The 20837-nt window shown below is 40.5% G+C and overlaps 1 protein-coding gene across 5 annotated transcripts in view; it reads left to right on the top strand.

Annotated features, from left to right (window-relative positions):
- Nucleotides 1-20837, top strand: part of DOCK1 (dedicator of cytokinesis 1) — a 484421-nt gene that overhangs the window by 304748 nt on the left and 158836 nt on the right. Inside the window, exon 30 of one of the 5 annotated variants that reach the window (XM_066618886.1) lies at nt 8814-8887. The exons of the other annotated variants lie outside the window; for them this stretch is intronic. Within the exon in view, the coding sequence (XP_066474983.1) occupies nt 8814-8847 (34 nt within the window). The 3' untranslated portion in view covers nt 8848-8887. Of the gene's footprint in view, nt 1-8813; nt 8888-20837 lie in introns of those variants that run through there. 5 annotated transcript variants of the gene reach the window in all.

Raw genomic sequence — 20837 nt, 5'->3', positions numbered from 1 at the left:
TGAGCTTGCAAAATTGCACTAATTAGTGGTTAAATTGGAGGTTGATATAAAATAAAAACTTGAATATAAGCTAAAAGAATGAATGGGTCAGGAACTGAAGAGAGAAATATCCTTGTAAGGGAGAACAGTTTGTTAGCACTTGTAGTATTTCTAGAATTTAATAGAGCAAGGGGAAAGAAATGATTTTAAAAATAAAATCTAACCTATGTATTCTAATATTTTTGTGCTTGTACACAGAATTAACCAGCAAAAGTGATCACAGGAATGTAGCTTGAAGTATTTGTATCCCTTGTATTATTATTATTATTATTATTATTATTGTTGTTGTTGTTGTTGTTATTAACAGTATTTATATACCGCTTTTCAACGAAAAGTTCACAAAGCGGTTTACAGAGAAAAATCAAATAACTAATGGCTCCCTGTCCCAATAGGGCTCACAATCTAAAAAGATGCAAATGAATACCAGCAGACAGCCACTGGAAAAGACACTGCTGGGGGGTGAGGAGGGCCAGTTACTACCCTTATCAAAGAATGATGGGGGATATCATTCCTTCAAAACCTTTGTAAGAGTTTTGTAATTAGATTTGTACAATTAAAACATTATTTAGTCCAGCAAATTTTTCTTGCAAATGCCTCCTTTGGTAGATATATGCATAATATTGATACAGATACCAATTTATTTTATTTTGTTTAGCTAGAAGGCTCAGTTATTGGTTTATCTTGCTTACCATATACTTCAGGATTTTATTGAACATTGTTGTTGTTGTTTATTCTTCTAAAATGGTAATATGAAAATGAAGTGCCAGCTCACTTTCTGAAATGCTTATACAATACTCTAGAGTGCAGATGTGGGAGTTTGGGGGAGGAGAGTCTCTAAGAAATAAATTCTTCCTGCCCTCATAAACTTATTCATTGTTCTGAAATTGGGATGACTTTTAAGAAAAAAATGATATTGATATACTTGAGGCAATATAATATGTTACAGTATTATATACTGTATGGTATTCTGTAGAAGAGTGGTCTATGCGAGGGTATAGAATATAATTACTAGGAATAATGTTATAACCAGTAAGAGGCATCTTAAGCAATGTAAAAGACATATTTTTATTCTCTGTCAAGGTTATGTCTCCACACTCTCCCCTAAGCCAGCCAGTTAGAGGGAGGGGTTGCTCTGTAGAACCAAAATTTGACCTTTTCTCTAAAGCCTTTGGGGTCTAATACTTCCTTGCCATCAGCCTAAGCAAAATGCTGTGAGACTGGTCTGGGTCATACTTGCCTGGCAAACACCCAGCACCATATACAGATACATAAAAACAATCCTGGCAATATTTGAAATACAAACATTACACTGGAGGAAAAAGTAGTTCATGTTACTGCCAGTAAATAAAATTATGTGGCAGCAGTTGAAGCTTTCAGGGAATACTATACTAAAATTCCTTGAAAATATTCTAACTGGAGAGGTGTATATATGCATATCTTTAATATACCCAGCACCCAATTTTAATTAAATCAGAAAAATGTGGGGTACAATATAGACATCCTGAAACTATCATTTCAGTTTTTACTACTACTACTACTACTACTACTACTACTACTACTACTACTACTACTACAATAATAATAAATATACAGGTATTTCTATACTGCCTTTCTTGGTCCTCAGATTTCTCCTTAGACTTTATTCAAGGCGGTTTACATAGGCAGGCAAATTTAAATCCCCGTAGGGATTTTTACAATTTGAAAGAAGGTTTCTATCTTTCAAGAACCACAACATTCAGATGTTTCTATCTTGATCTGGTCCCACATTCTGGCCTCCATCCTCCCACACTCAGAGCAGATGGAATAGCTCGGCTCAGCTTGTCAGCTGCTTCAAGGTCACATGGTGCTGGTGGCCTCGAACTGGTGACCTTCGGATGTTATCTTCAGGCAAATGGAGGCTCAACCCTCTAGACCAGACCTGCCCTAGTAGGAGTAGGAGTAGTAGTAGTAGTAGTAGTACTTATTATTATTATTATTATTATTATTATTATTATTATTATTATTATTATTATTATTATTATTATTATTATTGTGGTTAAGAATATATATAAAGATATACCCTAATTATCGACCTATCTCTCTCTCTCTCTCTCTCTCTCTCTCTCTCCAGGCAATTAGAAAGGCTTCACTTCTAGCATGCGACCCCTCCCTTCCCCCTGGAGCATGTGAAAATGCAAAGCAGACGTGATTATCACTTCCACTTTGCATTCTCCGTGCATTCTTTTCCAAGCTCCTGGTGAGGTGAAAGGAGGGGTTGCTTACCTCTGAATGAAACCTTTCTAAGCACCTGGAGAGAGATTGATTGATTGTCTGCCTGCTGTCATTCTTGTGCATTACAAAGATAAGCAAGGCTGTTTTTAAATTGCTGAGCAAGGGGACACTGCTTTTTAAAATGGATTTCCTTTAATGCAGTTTTTGGCATTCCTGGGAGTTCTGGGAGGGAACCCTCATGGATACCGAGACTTAACTGTACTGCTTTTCAACAAAAATTCACAAAGCAATTTACAGACAAAAAGCAGATAACTGATGGCTCATGTACTTTCATGTACTGTAAACCATTCATGATTTTAATTCTGAAATTTTGAACTTGAAAAGTACCAGCCATGTCAACTCTGAAACTAACCTTTTGGAATGTTAAATTGGAAGGTTGCAATCTTATGCACACTTATCTGAGAGTAAGAATGGCATTGGGGTCAACCAGGTTGGGTCACGCCCTAAGGCCCACCAGATTAATCTGTAAATCATCAGTATCAGTGACAGTGGTAACACCCAATGTTCTGAAGGGATTCCAAAGGGAGTGGGCCCCAGCAGTCTGGCACTATTACTACCTGGGAACAAGTGCCAGTGAAATCAATGGTACTTAGTTCTCAGTAGACATACACAGATTGTGCTGCAACACCCAATCAGAAAATACCAATATGTTAATGATAATTGGCACTGAGAGAGATACAGTGGGTATGGCAACATATCAACTTTGTAATAAACATTTAGCTAGGTGACCCTCTTCCAAGAAGATGAGTTAGTTTGTGGATTCATAATAAAACAAATAGGGAAAGGGCTTTGCTTTTATAGTCCGTAGTTAGTTGTAACAAAAGCTTCTTTGGTGACAGAGTTCTACGAAGTTGAATATGGACTGAGCAGATTCTGTGACCTGGGTAAGGCATCCACAAGCTGTCTCTAGGCCAGGCTCCTGCAGATGCTTTCCATAATATCAACTTGAATTCTTATGAATTGTGTGGGCTTTTTAAAAGCTTATTTTTCTCATTCAAAGCCATTAAACTGGCATTAGTCACTTTTCAGATGTTGCTATTTTTCACTGTCAGCGCATGTCTCACGAGCAAGAACGTGTTGATGTGTTCGTTACTTATAAAAGCTGGGGTGTGAACTAAGTAATTAAAGAGAGGAAAAAGTGTTAAATTAAAATAGAACTGCTTCAGAAAGATCATCATAAGTCGTTTATATCATGTCATAGCTATTTCTAAACAGCAGGTACATTTTTTTTAAAGTCTTGATGCAGTTTCAGCTACAGAAGTTCTGTGATTTCTTAAAAAGAATGTTTGTAGAATTCATGTGGTAGATTTATCATTGTGGGATTGGAGATGTAAGTAATCTGTTGCCTCTTGAGAGAGTACAGAACATCAGAGTTTGTTCACAAAATCAGGACTATAACCTTTTTAAAGATTGTTCACACAATATATCTTCCCTTGAAAGTCTGTACTGTTTCAGGCAATAGGTTCTTATCCATGGATGATGGAAATAAAATTAATTAGAAAAAAATATGTGCAGGCTCTCCCTTCCTTGCCCTTCTGTCTGGGTATGACTGCATCAGTGAGAGAAATATACATAGGGTTCAGTTGAAGCATTTTTGCTCCCTCCTCTTGAAGTATGCACACTATGGTTTGCTCCTTTATTGTTTAGATTAGGAAGCTGGGATCCACTTTTGTACGACTTTAGTATCCACTGGGGTTCCATTCCAGAATTCCCCATGGATACGGAAATCTGCAGATACTGGGGTCCACAGTGAATAATGGGGTCACTTTGAAAGCATTTTAAAAACAAAAAGCACCAAAATAGCTTTTCCTACCTTTGCACGGTCAAACCACATCATTTCCCAGCCTCCAGCTCTATTTTTAGGTATAGAAGACCCACTTCCAGGTCACACAGAGGTTTCTGGCTTCTTCTAGGTTCTCCTCAGAATACATCACGATGCCAAGGTTGCACCAGTCCATTCCTCTCCTCCCTATGATCCTGGCCAGTGATTTTCTACCTTTGTTGTCTCACGGCACACTGACAAGGTACTAAAATTGTCAAGGCCCACCATCAGTCTTTCGACAATTGACAAGGCACACTGTGCTGTTGGTGGGGGGCTCACATTTCCGAATGACCCTATTAATAAATGACTCTCTCTCAAACTCCAATGGCACATCTGCAGACCATTCATGGCACACCAGTGTGCCACAATACAGTGGTTGAAAATGGCTGATCAAAGCTCATGTTATTCTTGCCTGGCGGGGGGAGGGGTGAGAGGAAAGAGACCCTATTACTTATTCTGGTCCTCTCAGTGGGATGTTCCTGAGGAAACAAATTATATTCCCGAGGAAACAAATTAAGATAATTTTTTCTTAAGGGAAATTGTTTATTTTGAAACTCTAGCATATGGCTTGGCCTTTATCCTATTAACAGTGCCATCCTATGTTTGCTTACCCAGAATTAATTCTTACTGTGTATGATAGAACTTAACTCCCAAGTAAGTGCACATAGGATTGCAGCTTAAGTTTCAGTTCCTTCCATCCTTCATTAAGACTGGACAAGTCTTCAAACAAGAATAAGTTAGACTTAATATCATGCCTACCCAAAACCTATTGGCATTAATGTTAAATAGTAAGCATCTGCCTTACCCTTGCCAATGTAAAAATATTTTACGTATGCCAATGCAAAATATTATATAACTTTTTATGAAATAATACTTGGTGTTAATACTAAATACATAGCAAGACTTTTCTTTCAAACGTGGAAGTAAATTTATTCATTACTACTTACAGCTATAAGGCCATTAAGAAAGTGGATGGAAAATTTTATATCCAAAAGAAAATGAACTGCAAGATTGCCTCCTCTCGGGGCAAATCAGTGTTAATCTTCCAAAACTATAGTACTTTGGCTAACTGCCATATTGACTGCTTTTTGCTGATCACAAGAAGTGAAAGTAACTGGGAAATATCAAAGGCAGAGGTGCTAGTGTTTCACATTTGTATGCACTAAGAATATTGCCAGCGAATGCAAAGAAATTAGTTTTTTGAAGATGGTGCTAAAGGAAGAGGGCTTTAAGTCTGCTTTAATGTCTCAAGCATTTTGAACCAAAAGAAAAACTCTCAAAATTCACTGAATTGTCTCTTTTTTTTTTTCCTCCTGCTGAACCAAAGTGAGTTCTGTTACATGTGCATCATAGGTTCTGACTTATGTAGGTGACCAATTCCAGAGGGGTAATTTTGTCTGTAGTGGCAAAAGAGAACAAAGAATATTGTAGCATCTTAATACATTTATTGTGGGGTGGGTTGAATAATTCTTCTATTATCTGGTTGGCCCAATGCATTAAAAAACACATTCACTCTTGGTGCATACAAGTCATGACCCCTCCCCCTTCCTTGGGGTACATTAGGGCTAGTTTCCTTAATCATGTGTGGGGTGAACAATTTGTTTTATGAGTTTTTAGTGATCCAGAATATCCTGAATCATTCTTGTTTTTCAGTCACTGTTTTTTGGGCCATATTGTTTTAGCTTCTTGTTGATAATTAGAGTTTTGAAATTACTTGGATACATCCTTTTTTTCCCCTTAGGGCTTGGAGATTTTATTGTAGAGGTGAGCAGAGTAAGAATTTGGGACCAAATTCAGTCCTTGAGATCTCTAGGCCCGCACATATCCATAATAACAGTTTGGTATTACTATTACTGGTAAGGTCTACCCAAATAAAGTCTCCCTTTCAGGTGCAGCATTGGCATGTATATGAACATCGAAGCAGGGAGCAGGTGCATGCTGACTGACCATCATGACTGACAATGCCAGAACTGAGCATGAACAAATATCTGTCCTTTCTGAGAGAAGTGGAAGTCTAAAACTCTTTTAAAAAGTTGTATTAGTTCTCATAAAGGAGAAGAGACAATAGGGCAGTTGCATGGAGGGGAACATCTGCTACTGGTCCTAGGGCACCCCTCTCATTTGACCTCATGGACAGCGGAGCTCTGTACTTCTGTTTGAGCCAGATAACCATTTTGAGATTGTTACTTCAAAACTTTCTAACAAAAGGCATTTTTCCTAAATTTGGCAATGTAGTAATGAGGTTTGGAATGTGTCAAAGCATGATTGTGCAAGGCTGAACCAGGACCAGATAGTGAGAGAGGAAGCTGGAGATTAAGGGCTCAGTCCTATCCAATTTCCCAGTGCTGGTGCAGCTGTGCTGATGGGGTATGCACTGCATCCTGTGGTGTTGGGGGCAGTCACTGAGGCCTCCTCAAGGTAAGGTTGTTCTCTTACCTTGGGGCTACATTGCTGCAGCACCGGTGCTGGAAATTTTGGGCCCTAAGAGAAGGGGAAGCAAACTGTATTGCCCCCAAATTACCTTGACTGAAACAGGCCCCTTGGAACTGGCCAACCTCAAGGAAAAACAGGCAATTCTCACAGAATTGCTCTGTACAGTACCAGGATGTGTCAAAAAGAGGCCACTGTATATCTGTATATCATTGGGCCTGCTGATAAGAGCCATGTCACCCAGGGACGTGCATCAGGGAAGAGGGAAATTCCACCCAGGAGCAGAAGAGACAGAAGGAGGGGCCCAGAAGACACAAAGTGACTCTTCTCCCTTCTCTTAAGAGGAAAAAAGAAGAGAACCCACAGGCCAGAAGACATGGTCTTATCATGGTTCTCCCAGTGCAGACTGAGTAGCAATCATGAACAGGCATGGCCAACCCTGTGTGAGAGAATGGGACAAATAAGTGTGTGTGTGTGTGTGTGTGTGTGTGTGTGTGTGTGTGTGTGTGTGTGTGTGTGTGTGTCTGTGAATGTTAGGGATGTAGCAGTCTAATTATATTCTTAAGTCATGTTGGAATCAATAAAGCTCATTTCAGTAGACATTGCCGTCTGGAGGTGTCTTGCTCCCATAGGGCAGATAAGATTCTCTGGCCTTGATCATCCCTCCTGCCTCTCCCCCCCCACACACACACTTGGGACAGACTCTAATTGGACCTGGGCCTGTTAGGACTTAACACTTTCTCCTTAAATTATGTCACTTGGGTTTTGTGAGGATTCATGAGATGGCTAAAAAACATTGTGTGCTCTGAAACGTATGGTCAGAAAATTATTTTACAATAGAATATTCACCATTTTGAGTTATTTCCTCCCCACAAACAATGAAATTGAAGACAGAATTTAGGCGATAGTAGACAACTCAGTACAATGCTCAGTACAGTGCAGATCCAATTATTATTATTTTTTGTTTGTAAAGTCCTGAATGAAGCAATGAAATAGTTGCCTGAATTCTTTTTTTGAGAGCATGTTCTCAGGTTTTAAAAATCCTGTCAGAACAGTGATATTTCTGGATAAACAGCCCTTTTTCTGTCTAGTGGCTCCACTGAATGTTAGTTCTGAAAATGGAGCATCTCTCCTGAAGAGCAGAAAGAACTGCAGAACCATCCAGGCATTGTGGGAAGGTAACAGTGTACAGCCTGCCAAAGAAATGTGATGTGTCTGTTAATACCAGATTCTTTCTTGATAGCTAGCTTCTTAATTGCCTCCTTTATTTATTCAGTTTATGTTGCAGTTCAATCTGAGAGACAGGTAATCATTATAAGAAGAATCAACAAAGCTTATAGGACCCGTCTGATTGAAAAGACAGGTTGGAAATCTCTAAGCTAACATTCTTATTCTCTTGAGTGATACGTTTTTGGGATTTTTTCCTCATAAATCAGAAAGAGAATGAGATTAGTTTACCCCCCCCCCCACCCACAGCCCAATGGTATTTCTTAACCTCTGCTCCTTTTCTCAGGACAAATGAGCAGACCATAAAGCCAGGCAAAAACTGAAATAAGAAATTCAGGTTGTGATTCTCAAGGAATGTTGGCTTTGAATTTGTGCTTATGCAATTTGAACTGGCTACTTCATTACAAATCTCTCTTTATTATAGCAGAAGTGATTTTGCAGTCAAAAGCAGTGAAGAATGTCATTACTGAGTGAAACTGGCAGAGAAATTGGCTTATTAAGAAGCAATAGTTGGTGTTTGGAATAGCCAACAATACCAGAAATGGAGAATTTGTCTATCTTTTTTTTACATTTTTGAAAGACTTTAGTAAAATATGGTAAATGTTCTGCTCTGTGTGGCAAACATAATTTTGCTTTTGTTTTTTTAACAAAAAATAAAAAAGGGTTTTTTGGAAGGGTTTTTGTTGCTTTTTTTTACCGAAACACAGAATTGGAAGGTGCCTTCAAGGCAATCTAGTCTAACCCCTGCTTAAAGCAGGAAAATCCTCTGTAGACTATCTCCAAAATGTGCCTGCTGAACCTCTGCTTGTGAAGACCTCTTGTGAGGGAGTTCCTTCAGTAATGGGTTCCATTCTTCCATGGGTTTAGCAATTCTTATCATTAATTTTGTTTCTGATAGTCAACCAAAATCTCTTCTTGCAGCTAAAACCCTTAGATCTAGTCCTGCTCAATGGGACTTCAGAGAACAAATATTTTCTTTCTTCCATGTGACAGTCCTTCAGAATCTCTCTCAATTATTTTAAAGAAATCCCAGAAGACAGGAGGTGGTGCAAGACTAGAGGCAAAAGATGGAATCCACAGGAGCTATGCTGCAGACCAGCAGCTGATGGCTCAAGGATCGTCACCAGTCCATGGACTTATACTGGACTTTAACATTTCATACTCACCCTACAAGTCTCGGCCACTCATCTGTGATGATCTTTCCTATCTCCTGTCCCCCCCCCCTTCTTCTTTAATGTAAACAATCTACAGAATCATCCCTGGATTAAATAATGAAATAGATATTTGGACATTGGTTTTTGGGACTCATTTAAATTATTAGAAAAGATTGTTGGAATTTAATACATTCCTGCTTTTCTGTTTATTTGTACGTTGTCAAGGTATGTTGTATGTTTCAGAGCGCGATACCATAGTCTTTCAAGACTGAAGGTTGCCAACATGGACCCACCATTCAGGGCGCGATACCATAGTCTTTCAAGACTGAAGGTTGCCAACATGTCAAGGTTGGGAGTCTTGAAGCAAAACTCTGCCCTGTCACCTGAAGTTTCATGCCACTCCTGCATGTTGTACAACTTCTTGCTTCTTCTAAAACTTGTATTGAGGGTCATGGTTTAGAACTGATTAACTATGAAGCACATAGTTTTGCATTTCAAAAAAGAAAGTTAAATGTTCCACTACATATGTGGATGTTTTCACATGCATCTCTGGATTTGAGCTATTGTTTTGGTTTTGTAGGCTCCTTTTCTATCAACCTGAGTTACAGCCCAATTCAAAATACAGCCCCTGATACACTTGTAGGATCGTACTTTTCACATTGAGCGTTCCTGAGTCAAAAGTACCTTGAGTGTGAAAATGATGCCCCATATCAAAGTATACCAGTTCATAGAGAGAGTTTTTAATCTCTGTGGTGAGTTTTTTAAAAAAAAAATGTGGGCACCATTCAAGCAGCGGGACACTTTCAAGCAAGTGACTCCCTATGTGAAAACTTTATTGCATTGTTATGGAAGGATTGTACTGTTTCACTGTGGTATAAGTGAATCAATTCATAAGACAATGCTCATAGAGTGACTGCTGCTACACATTTTGAACAGTAAAACTGGTGGGATGTTGTTGTGCTTGACATCCTTGAAGGGCAAGCTAAGCAGTTTAGAAATCTGAGCAGTTTGGATTGTGCCTGAAACAGTTACTTAAACATTATGTGATGTCGAGTCTGGCACAGAAGTTAAGTGCCAGACCCCACATTGCATAATGCCAGACTAACGAGATGGCTGAGATGCTGCAATCCCAGTAGACAGTAATATGTGAACAGCAAAACTCAGGTTTTGTTACAAATCCAGAGGAGCCTAACAAATACTATAAATTGGTTATATCTATGTGCACGAAGAGTTCCCTAAACTCTTTCTGTGTTTACGAAGGATTGCATTCTTTAGATTAGGTATGATTTTTGGAAGGGGGAAGGAGGTTTTTTTCTCCCCTGAAATCAGAAAAAAGTGAATAGAAGTGTTGTAGTGAATCTGTTTTCTACAAAGTACACTTGTAGAAGGGAGCAGTGATAATAGAGGAGGTTCTAATTCCTATATAAATAAAAAAACAAAACCAACACTTCCCCATCCTTTCTTATAGTACAATTAAGGCAGATAATATAAAAATGTTTGAAAATTCAAAAAAAAAAAAAAAAGAAAGAAAGAAAAAGGAAAAACAGCATCACTGTAAAATACTAGCAGATTATGGGCCAAGCTTGAAAATCCCTTTTTGATATATTTATAAGAAGCACACACAAAGCAAATACATATAAAACAGCTTATTTTATACCTTCCAGTATGTGCTATTTATGTTAAAATGAAACACATTGAGCCCAGTCTCAGCCAATGTGGATAGCGACTATAGTGGTAACAGGAGAAGCTTTCCTTCTTCGTCCCCACTATAGTTCAAATATAGATTGGGCCTCCATGGCTATCCCAGGTGTAAAGCTCCCAGTGATACTAAGATGGAAGTGATCCAGTTAAAGCTCATATGAGGTCAGGGAAACAAAGCCAAATCAGCAACTACGGTAATTAGGGCTGTGATGAGGCTCATTCTGGAGTTGGCTTTGCAAGGGTGTGTGTGTGTGTGTGTGTGTGTGTGATCATTCCTGCCCATGCTTTTACATGCATATTCCTCAAATCTCTACATACGGAGTGTTTTGCAAGGAGGGAAAATATTCTCAAAAAGTTCCCTACACCCCAATTTGGCTCAGCCCTACTCAGCCATAGTTACAGGCTAATAGGCAAACTATTGACAAGTTTTCTGTTAATGTGTGTTACATTAACATGCATGACAGTGAGTTGCAATTAACACGATTTCCAAAACACTGAGAACTGAATTCACCAGATGGTCTTCTGCAAAGCTATGTGAATGTTGATCAGACATCTTCTTTGCAGAAATGAATTAAATGTGGGTCAGAAAAATTGTGCATGCCAAATGGCATGTGAAAGGCTAGAGAAGACAGTCTGAATGTTTTCTGTCACTTTTTCAGAGCATTCTGTCTACAGCTTCTTCCACATTCATCTGGTTTGGGTATTAGCCTGTGCTCCAAGGGAATGTCTGAACAAGACTTTTTTTCCCCCTGATGTCAGATGCATTTATTCCATATAGGAGTTGTCTGCAAGCCCAGAGTCACCTATGCATAGTCCATACTAATTTATTCTTCCCTTCTTTCAATAATAGTTTTTAGCATTTGCAAACTATGGATGAGCTACATAGCCAATTTGTGGAAAGAATGACATCAGCATGCAAATACCCACACTCACATTGTATCACTTCTTGGAAACTGCCCACACTACTGGATATTTTTTTGTGAACATGTGATGGAGGAACCAATTCATAGTACAGGCGACCCTCATTATCTGCGAATTTGATACCCGCAGATCTCTTAATCTGCAGGTTCCAAACCCACAGGGGAGGGCCCACCTGGACTCTCCAAATGCAACTGGAGCATAACTCTGCTCACCTTCAGAGGTTTTAAGGAGCCCAAAATCCTACGATTCAATTATCTGCAGATTTTGGCATCTGCAAGGGTTCCAGGAACAGAATCCCCATGGATATTGAGGGCTGACCTGTACTTCATGATAGAAAGGCAGGGCTTTCTGCAGGTTGGCAGGTCAGCAGACAGCCTATTAAGTATAACTCATTAGGGTCCAGTCCTATCCTTTCCTCTCCCGTACTGATACTGCTGTGCCCAAAACGGGCTGGATTGGGAGGCTTCAGAGGCAAAAGGAGATTTAATTCCCCTTACACTTCTGTAAGTATTCTACACTGCAGTGGGTCTCCTTGAACCTATGCTAGCAATTTCACTAGCACAACTTCAAAGAGGAAAAGGGGTGGGGAGGCTGCAGGAAAGTGGGATAGGATCAGGCATACACAATTGCTGCCAGATTCATCCCCATTACTTCCTTCCCCATTCTGCCCTCCCCACCCCTGCTCCCTAACCTTCCTGTACCAGAGGGAGAACCAGCAAATGAGAAGGTGCAAGCCTTTCCACTGATGTCCTGGCAGCATGATATTGAGCACACTGTGTGCTTTGTTGTGCTTTTGCAGCACTTAGTGATGGTGGAACACAGATTCCTCCATCCTTAAAGCTGCTGTTACAAATGCACAATGAATTAAGCACCTTTGGAATATGTAGGAATATTTGTGTTCTCCCTCTTTCGAGTTTCAGTGTACCAAACTATCTCTTCTTTAAAAAAACAACTCTGCCTACAATGTGGTCCATTTTTAAAATAATTGATTATGCTACTTGAAAGTAAAAATACTAACAAAAGCTGAGGTTAAAAAAAAAGTTGTGAATACTTCCTGCAGGGAGTGGCCCAAGAAGGTCCATCACCTTTGCCAGCATGCACCTCACATCACATGTATACACTGTTGAGTTTATACCTGTGGCAGCACCCTAATTTTCAGCCCCACATCTTTTTTTTCAGTCTTGTGTGCATTAATATTTACCCTGTCTCCACCACTGATGCCACTTCCTCTTTGCTGATCTGGCTGGTTAAAATACCAACTGGGTGAGCAAGGTGAATACAGAGTAGTGACCCTGGAGCACCCTCTGCCTGTGCCTCCATGTCTTTACCTTTGCTGCCTACCACAAGTTGCCATCTGGCCACATTCAAACAAACAGACTGGATGGAGTGAACTGGGAGCACTCTTTCACTACCATCATGCTCTTCTCAGCCTGCTTGTTTGAAGATGCAGGCAGGTAGTAACAAGCAGGAGGTAGAGGAGATAAAGTTAAGGGAGGTAGCTCTAGGTCTCCCACCTTTTTGCCCACCTGGCTGTGGCTGGGAAGGCAAGGAGGAGGTGGAGCAATTCTGTTTTGATGACAACAATCAGAATGGGATTGCTGTGGTGCTTTGCTGCTTTTTCTCCAGCACTGCCATTGCAATTGATGCGGCACTGAAACTGGAGGAAGAGGTGGTTTGCTGCTGTCCTGATCTTCCTCTTGCTCTCTCAGTGAGTGAGAAAAGGCTCAGAGTGCGGGGTGGGCAGCAGGTCAGAGAGGTAGCAGGGCACTCCATACTGGTTCACCGCTGCCTCCAGCCTGCCCCTCAAAGTGGCTGCTTCAGTCCGCCTCATGAGTGGAACAGTCGTGGCAATGTGTGTCATTTACTTAGAGATCTCAGCCAAGTTCAGCATTACTGAAATATGTACTTCAGCAGATATGAATGAGAATTGGATATGCTCTCCCTTTACTATCTTCAAATTATCTGTTTGTTAGTCTTAACAGGTTCAAGAGTAATAAATGAATACAGTTGCACACAGATAATCATTTTTAGAAGATTGCCTCAGCACTATTTTCACATTCTGGATTGTTCTGCTGGCTGTTCCACACTGTAGAGCAAAATGTTTCTGCTTCTAAACCAAGCACAGTCATAGTGGACTACCTGGAAAGCTACTGTTTTTTAATGTCCTTTTTTGGCAGGTGAGCGCACCTGTTACAGCTTAAAAGTGCAAAATGTTCAGATTCTGTGCCAGAGTGGAACAGAATACTGCATAAGATCAATGAGCCAAACTGAAATAAGAAATAGAAATCAAGTATAAATAACCAAATAATTTATATGATGGAAACAAATAGTAATAGAATAGGAATCAGTATACGAAGGTATTAACTAGCGAATTGCAACTGTGATTTTTCAGTTCCTGATTTTCACAGTCCATTTTTGCATATTTTTCCAGATTACAAATGCACATAGGGAAGCAGATGCATAGTCTGCTGGATTCTCAAGGTATTGTTGAAAACAGATTCCAATCAATCAGCATGTGTGATCTGGGTTTTTATTCTTGCTAGACAAGATGAAATGAATCTTTGCTCAAAATCAGTACATATGCCCATGTGTGCCCATTTACTGATGTACTGATGCCCAGTACATGATATCTAAAAGTGAAAGCCTGTAACTTTCACTTTTTAATACAGCTGGGTTTTAGCAAAAGCCCTTAAAAATGAAAATGCAAGGTCATCTTTTCAGCTAGAGAGCAGGCACATGGGAAAAGCAAAAATTAAGCCCCAGCAAGGATAGGCTCAACAGTACCTTGTACAATAGGCACATAATAGTATTTAGCAAAGGAAGACATGACAAAACCTCTAACTGAAAGCTACAGTGCTTTCCTTTGACCGACGCCTGTTAAACAAAAGAAGTGTGGTGTTCCCTGTCAAGCTTTTATCAGAGAATATTAAGTGCTGCCTTGTATGTCAGTAAGCTATCTTTATCACAGGGAGGGGGTGAGACTGATTTCCCTGAACTGAACAACAGAGTTGAAAAAAAGTCAGCCTTGTAATCCAAGAGTAAAGACTGTTGATTTGAAATGAGAGATGCAAAGTGCACAAGATGCTCCAGGTTTAATGGAATAGAACAGTGTTTCTTAACCAGTGGCATGGGTACCACCAGTGGTACTTGTGATTGTGTCTGATGGTACTCATGCGACCCCTGCCGCCTGGCAGTGAAACCAGGTATGCAACAGAGCTCCAAAAAGCATGCTTTTCCACTCTCGAAAAAACCCTTCCATCCACCCAGAGCATCTTAATGGTGTTGGTCACATCGCATCTGGCCTCCCAACCCAGAAATAACTGGTGGTGATATCATCACCAGTTACTTCCAGTGGTGCTTTGAAAAGGTGGACAAATGTTGAGAAGCACTGTAATAGAATGTTTAGTGAGTTCATGAGGCAATGAAAATGGTATGTTCTAAGACCATAAGTGCTAAGCAAAACTATAGTTTGGGAAGAAATGCATTAATCTGTGAATCCATAAAAATCGAATGTTCTCATTAAAGATATGGACAGATGTTTAGTTATTTTCACTAGTCCTACTTATTTATCATTGTACTGTTGGACATCAAGACACAACCTGTTTCTTTCTGATACAGAAATGCTAAATTAATTGGGGATGTGACACTCTTTCACAAGAGCCTTTCTCCCTCAAGAAAAGATGACAAGACTCTAATGAACTAGGCAGTGGCGTCACTAGGGTTTGCACCAGTGTGGGAGACCAGTACATCACCCCAATGATGAACCTCCTTCCATGCAGTGGGTAGTGCAATGCCCTGGGCAGTGGGCATGGTGATGCATCATTATCCCACCCCATTGGTTTTTTGGCTATAACTTTTGATAGAGTAGAGGTCTTTTACTGTGTTTTGTTTCATTGCATTCTGCATGACATTACCCATTGATTGATAGTATTATTTGGAAGTACCAAGATTTTAAAAATTTTGGCCAGTATTGGTGTCACTCCCCCATGCGAATCACCTGATTTGTACTCCCCTAGTGATGCCCCTGGAGCTAAGTCATTGGGTGGTCTCACAGAGGGCCCAGTTTCTGTGTCATGTAGAGGATAGGTTTCTCTAAGGCAGGGGTCTCTGGCCCGGGGGCCAGATGTGACCTGCGGCAAGCCTCTTTTCGGCCCGTGGCCAACCTCTTGTCCCCTGAAAGCCTCTGGCCCACTCAACTGAACATGACCAGAACTGTGCTCTGATTGTGTCTGGAGGGTGTTCTGAGGGCCAGAGAGGTTGAATGAATGAGACCATTCATTCATTAATTCACTCATTTAAGTTCCATCTCTAATTTATTTATTTAAATTTTATATTTAAATTTTTTTCCCGGCCCTCCACACCAGGCCAGATATTTGATGCAGCCCTCTGGCCAAAAAGTTTGGAGACCCCTGCTCTAAGGGTTAGCCGCCTTATGAGGCTGGATGAAGCAGCCAGTTTGGGTAGCTAGCTGGGGCAGTAGTGGAATGGCAGGGATGCCCATCTGCCTGGCTAACCACTCCTCTTGTATAAGTGTTTGGTTTAAAATGTTAGCTCTTTAGATGCTTATTAAGAGACAGGTTATAAAAATATATCAATCATGGAATAGCCTGGATTGAGTCACCATTTCTTCTGCTTTTCACCAGCACGTAGGTACTATTTTGTTCCTTATGTTCTATTGTGACAACCAGAGTGCTGAGGACCTTTATAACAGTCCATTGTGCTTTTTTTAAATTCAATTCATTCACAAGCACCACTACCATGGAGAAGCTACACCTTACATTAGTTTAATGGTGATTTCGTAAATGCTCTGCATTAAGCAGAAACCCAAGACATTCTTATGCAGACTGATGTACTGCAATTCACTTTGGTTGCAGACAAGAGGCTGTATAAATGATGCTATACAGTAAAGTGTGATTCTCCATGTGCTAGGAGTCTTTCCTAATTTACTATTGCATACATACTTTGAAAATTTACTGGCGTGTGTGTGTGTGTGTGTGTGTGTGTGTGTGATGTGCATGTTTCTTGTTCAGCATCTGCAAACTTGAATTACTACTGCATCACTGCAGCATTTTGAGTCTACATTGTTTTGTGTTTCCTAATTTTAAGTAGCTGCTCCAAAGTGGTCTTTTCACTCAACAGCTTGGGTGCTGCACTCTGGGATTGTTCATGTTATAGCTGTACAGTTCAAATACTCATTTACATATGTTACATTTGGTTTACTATGGGGCATTTTCCCCTCCCAAGTATGCATTTTAGTACTAATATCCAGAGCTCATAAGTCAGCAGTATCTTCTAGCAATGTCTCTATTACTGCAAATATAAAAGTAAATTAAAAAACAAAACACAAAAAATCTTTGTCAAAAGTCAAGTTTCTTTTAACTGCTGTATTTTTTTTAATGTTAACATTTTTTTTGTTCTCATCATTTAATATTAACCCTTTACAATCAGGCACAATTTTTGGGTGAGGAGGCTAGGGGATTGTGTGTGTATGTGGGTGTGTGTGAGAAAGAGAGGGAGAGAGAAAGAGAGATTATAATGTAAATCTTGATCTTTTGAACATTATTGCATCTACATACCTGGGGTTATTAAAATACAGGTATGTTTTGATAAAAATTTGTGTAAGGCTTGATATTATTAGTTACATTTAATAATTCAGTGGATGTATCATTCTCTTTCCTGGTTGTTCTCCAACATCTCTTAGTTCCCCTGTGTATGAAGAAATTGCTTTTACCATTGTCAGCTTTTACTTGACAATGGTAAGTATTCCTTTTACTATTCCTTTTACGATTTTTCCGCAGAGTTCCACTGAAATGCAAAGTGTCTCCTAAGACACCCACAGCAACCCCATTGCTACCTCTGTTACCAATCCTAAAAGATTAGGTCAGTACAGCCAGGTTGAGCTCTGATGAATGTGGCCAATACCTGGGCTAACCCCATCACAATCACCCCTCATATAAGACATGAGTGTTAGTTGGAGCAGGGCAGAGGCAAGACTGCAACTGACAGGTTGGGGGCTGAATGTGGCAGGTCAGGACAAGAGCATACTCAGGACAGAACCAAGTGGTTTATGGATGGAACCTGGCAGAATGTAGTGAGTAGTAGGTGGTACCTGGAAGATTTGGGGGTTTACTGGCTTTTCAGTTCCCTCATAATTGACAGAGCATGGTTTTACTGGTTGGCCCAATAAAAATAGTGGTCTGTTGACAAGCTATAGCAATTTATGTATTTTAATTAATTGCACAATCAAACCACTGAACACTTGAAAAGAAAGAATAGGTTGGGGAAACATCTTAATACTCTCAAACCCTCCTTTTGTTTTTCATTTGTATCTTTAGTAAAGAGTTCTTGAAGTTGCATGGTCCTGCCACAGATGAACAGGAATCTGAGATGCATTCACTTCTACTAACTCTCATGAGGCCTCTGTTGGCAAAAGTGTTTCAAGCAGTTAACTATAGGATTAATCTGGATTGTTCCTACTTAATGGTACAGCTGATTGCTTCGATTTGTCAGAAGTTTTCAAACTGGTAGCAGATAAAATAGTTCTGACTGAAATCAAAGTCCCTTTCTTTCTCTAGTGCAGGGCTTTTCAAACTGGGGCATCAGTTGACGCCCCGGCCTATGGGCCCTGGCCACTTTCACCTTAAGGGGCGGGAGCAACCTGGAAGCAGGGAGGAGGGGGCTTTGAAAGCTAAAGCAGAGCGATTGCGCCCTATCTCCGCTAAAGTGGAAGCGATCTCCTGAGCGGCACATTCCTGGGGATAGCGCCGCTGCCTCCTCCCACCCCTGCGAGAACTCTGAGCGGCTCAAACTCTCCCTGAGAGTTTGAAAATCACTTCTCTAGTGGCAGAATCAATTCTTCACAAGAAAAATGGAAGGTGCCTGCTCCTTTCATTGCTCTTGGAATGATAAAAACTGCATTTGTTTGGAAATGTAAAATTCCAATGTTTGGATTTAGATCACTGATCTCTGATCACTTAAAAAGGGAACTCACAAACAGAATGTTTGTTGTGTACACTGAACTGGCCCTTAGTTTACTTAGCTTGTCATACTGTTTCCATTACCTATAACTTCAGAATATTTTGAAACTACTGTACGAGTCATCCTTAGAAATTCTGAGAGGAACCAGATAGCAGACACACATTTCTAATTCCGTGTCTTTCTAGTTCCTGATTATCCTGGAAAAGTTACTTGACCTTCTGCTACAATGTCTTCAATTATTATCGTCTCCCAGCTCCAAAACCATCTTATTTATCTTGCTGTATTACAGGCTGTACAAATCACATTAGATAAATGATCCCCACCTGGAGAAGTGCAGCTAACAAGTGCCTGTGATGATCCTTTCTAAAGAAAATATCCATACACTAATTTGATTGCCACTGATTGCAAGGTCTAATAGAAGTACTTGCACACTCCAGAATAACGCTATAAGGTTACTCTCCCTAATGGATATTAACTTTCTGCAAAAGAAAAGCATTAGAGGATTCATGTTGGAGTTCTGTAGTTTCTGGATTTTAACTGCATTTATCCAAACATTATGTACTAAGGGATCTATGATTCAGTAAGCTGATGTTGTGTGTTGGCATCCTTTAGTCTCGGAAGACTATGGTATCGCGCTCTGAATGGTGGTTCTGGAACAGAGTGTCCTCTCCAGTGCGTGAAGCCTGGGTAAAGTAGGTATGGAGGATAGGCTGTTACCCATGCAGCAAATCCCCCCTCTCCACGTCGCTGAAATGGTCCAATGGAAAGGCAGAAGCCAATACGGTTGGTTCCAGCGGCGTCACAGGAGTTGCCAGAACGTGACTGCGTTCAGCCATGAACTGCCTCAGGGACTCCGGCAATGGATTTTGCCTCATGTAGCCACAAGGCAGTGGAGGTTTGGGATCAGAGTTTTCCTTCTCTCAGATGAGCTGCCTTCCCAGGCTAAGGAGTCCCATCTACCTGGTGGCTGCTTAGTCACCTCTTAAGACAAGAACAGCCAAACCAAGGGCCTATTCTTATCCCCCAGCCCCCTGGGGAAAAGCTGATGTTGATCTTGCTTATATCTGCCCTTTGAGAACACAATTTGTCCAGAGGGATGAAATGGCAGTCATGAGCCAAACTTTCCCAAATCCGTAATAATGAGCCAAGTGTCATTGTCACATATGTGAAGATACGGTAATCTGTAATTTTTTTTAAACTTCTTGGTCTTAATGTCTTTGCAGACCATATCGAGTTCATATTGTTGGAGACTGATGGTCCCATCCTATCATCAGGCTGCACTGTCAGAACTCATGCTCTAGCAGCACAGTCCAACTTACAGTATTGTCAATCGTGATTTGCTATCACACGCTATCTGGCTGGTGCTGTAAATAGTGAATGGTGCTAGCCGTGTGGCATTGGCCATCCCAGATCCCCCAGTGCCAGTAAATCAACGGTGGGGGCAGGCTATAGGTGACAGGAAGGAACAAGGTAATTGGTAGAAGGAACTGGGGACAGGGAAGGGAGGGGAGGGGTGGACCCAGTGACAGTCATGTACACCTGATCTTAAACCCTCTTTAAATCCTCCTGGCCCCTTTTCTCTCCTTGTACATGTACCAACAAAATGGGTCATGTATGTCTGAGGAGACACATACAGTTTGAGGGCTTACATGGAGGTAAGTAAAAATGTTTTTTTTTACTTATCTCTCATTTGCCTTCATGTCGCTTCCCTCATCGTATCATGTAGCATGTGTCTTTTTTGCGTGGCTGCAAGCTGTAGTGTGGAGGGGTTGGATTGGGCTCTGAATCACCTAAAGCTTTGGTAGTAGATAGGTCTTGACCATACCACAACTTAAGTTCAAATGTTTTAGCCACAGTTGACTATCTCAGGAATTAGCAGCAAGCTTTCATATTGCTCCTCCTTTCTTTACCCTTGTCTCCCAGTTCCCCACTCTACTACCTGGTCTCCGGCATCCACATTGGGCAAATAGCAGTTACCATTAACCGTAGTATGTCTCCACTTCAGAACATGATTTCTGTTTCTGAAGGCAAACCATGATTAGTAGTAACTGTAGTTTACCCAATTTGTCATGGCAAATTATGGTTTCCATGAAATACAGAATGGTGAGGAGGGAAAAGGGAATGTGAAAGCCTGTAGCTAATCATCATTTTATTTTTCAACAAAGATTAAAAAAAACAAACTATTTACATAGCAAAATGAATTTAAAAATACTTCCCTTTTCCTGAGGGGCTCTAACTGCCCTCACCATTCTTTTGCTAAATGAGCCATGTTCATGTTAATGAGCCAACATACC

This window comes from Tiliqua scincoides, chromosome 3, assembly GCF_035046505.1.
Source record: "Tiliqua scincoides isolate rTilSci1 chromosome 3, rTilSci1.hap2, whole genome shotgun sequence".
Taxonomy (NCBI): domain Eukaryota; kingdom Metazoa; phylum Chordata; class Lepidosauria; order Squamata; family Scincidae; genus Tiliqua; species Tiliqua scincoides.
Note: the sequence above shows the minus strand (reverse complement) of the source record. Positions and strands in the feature narration are given on the sequence as shown.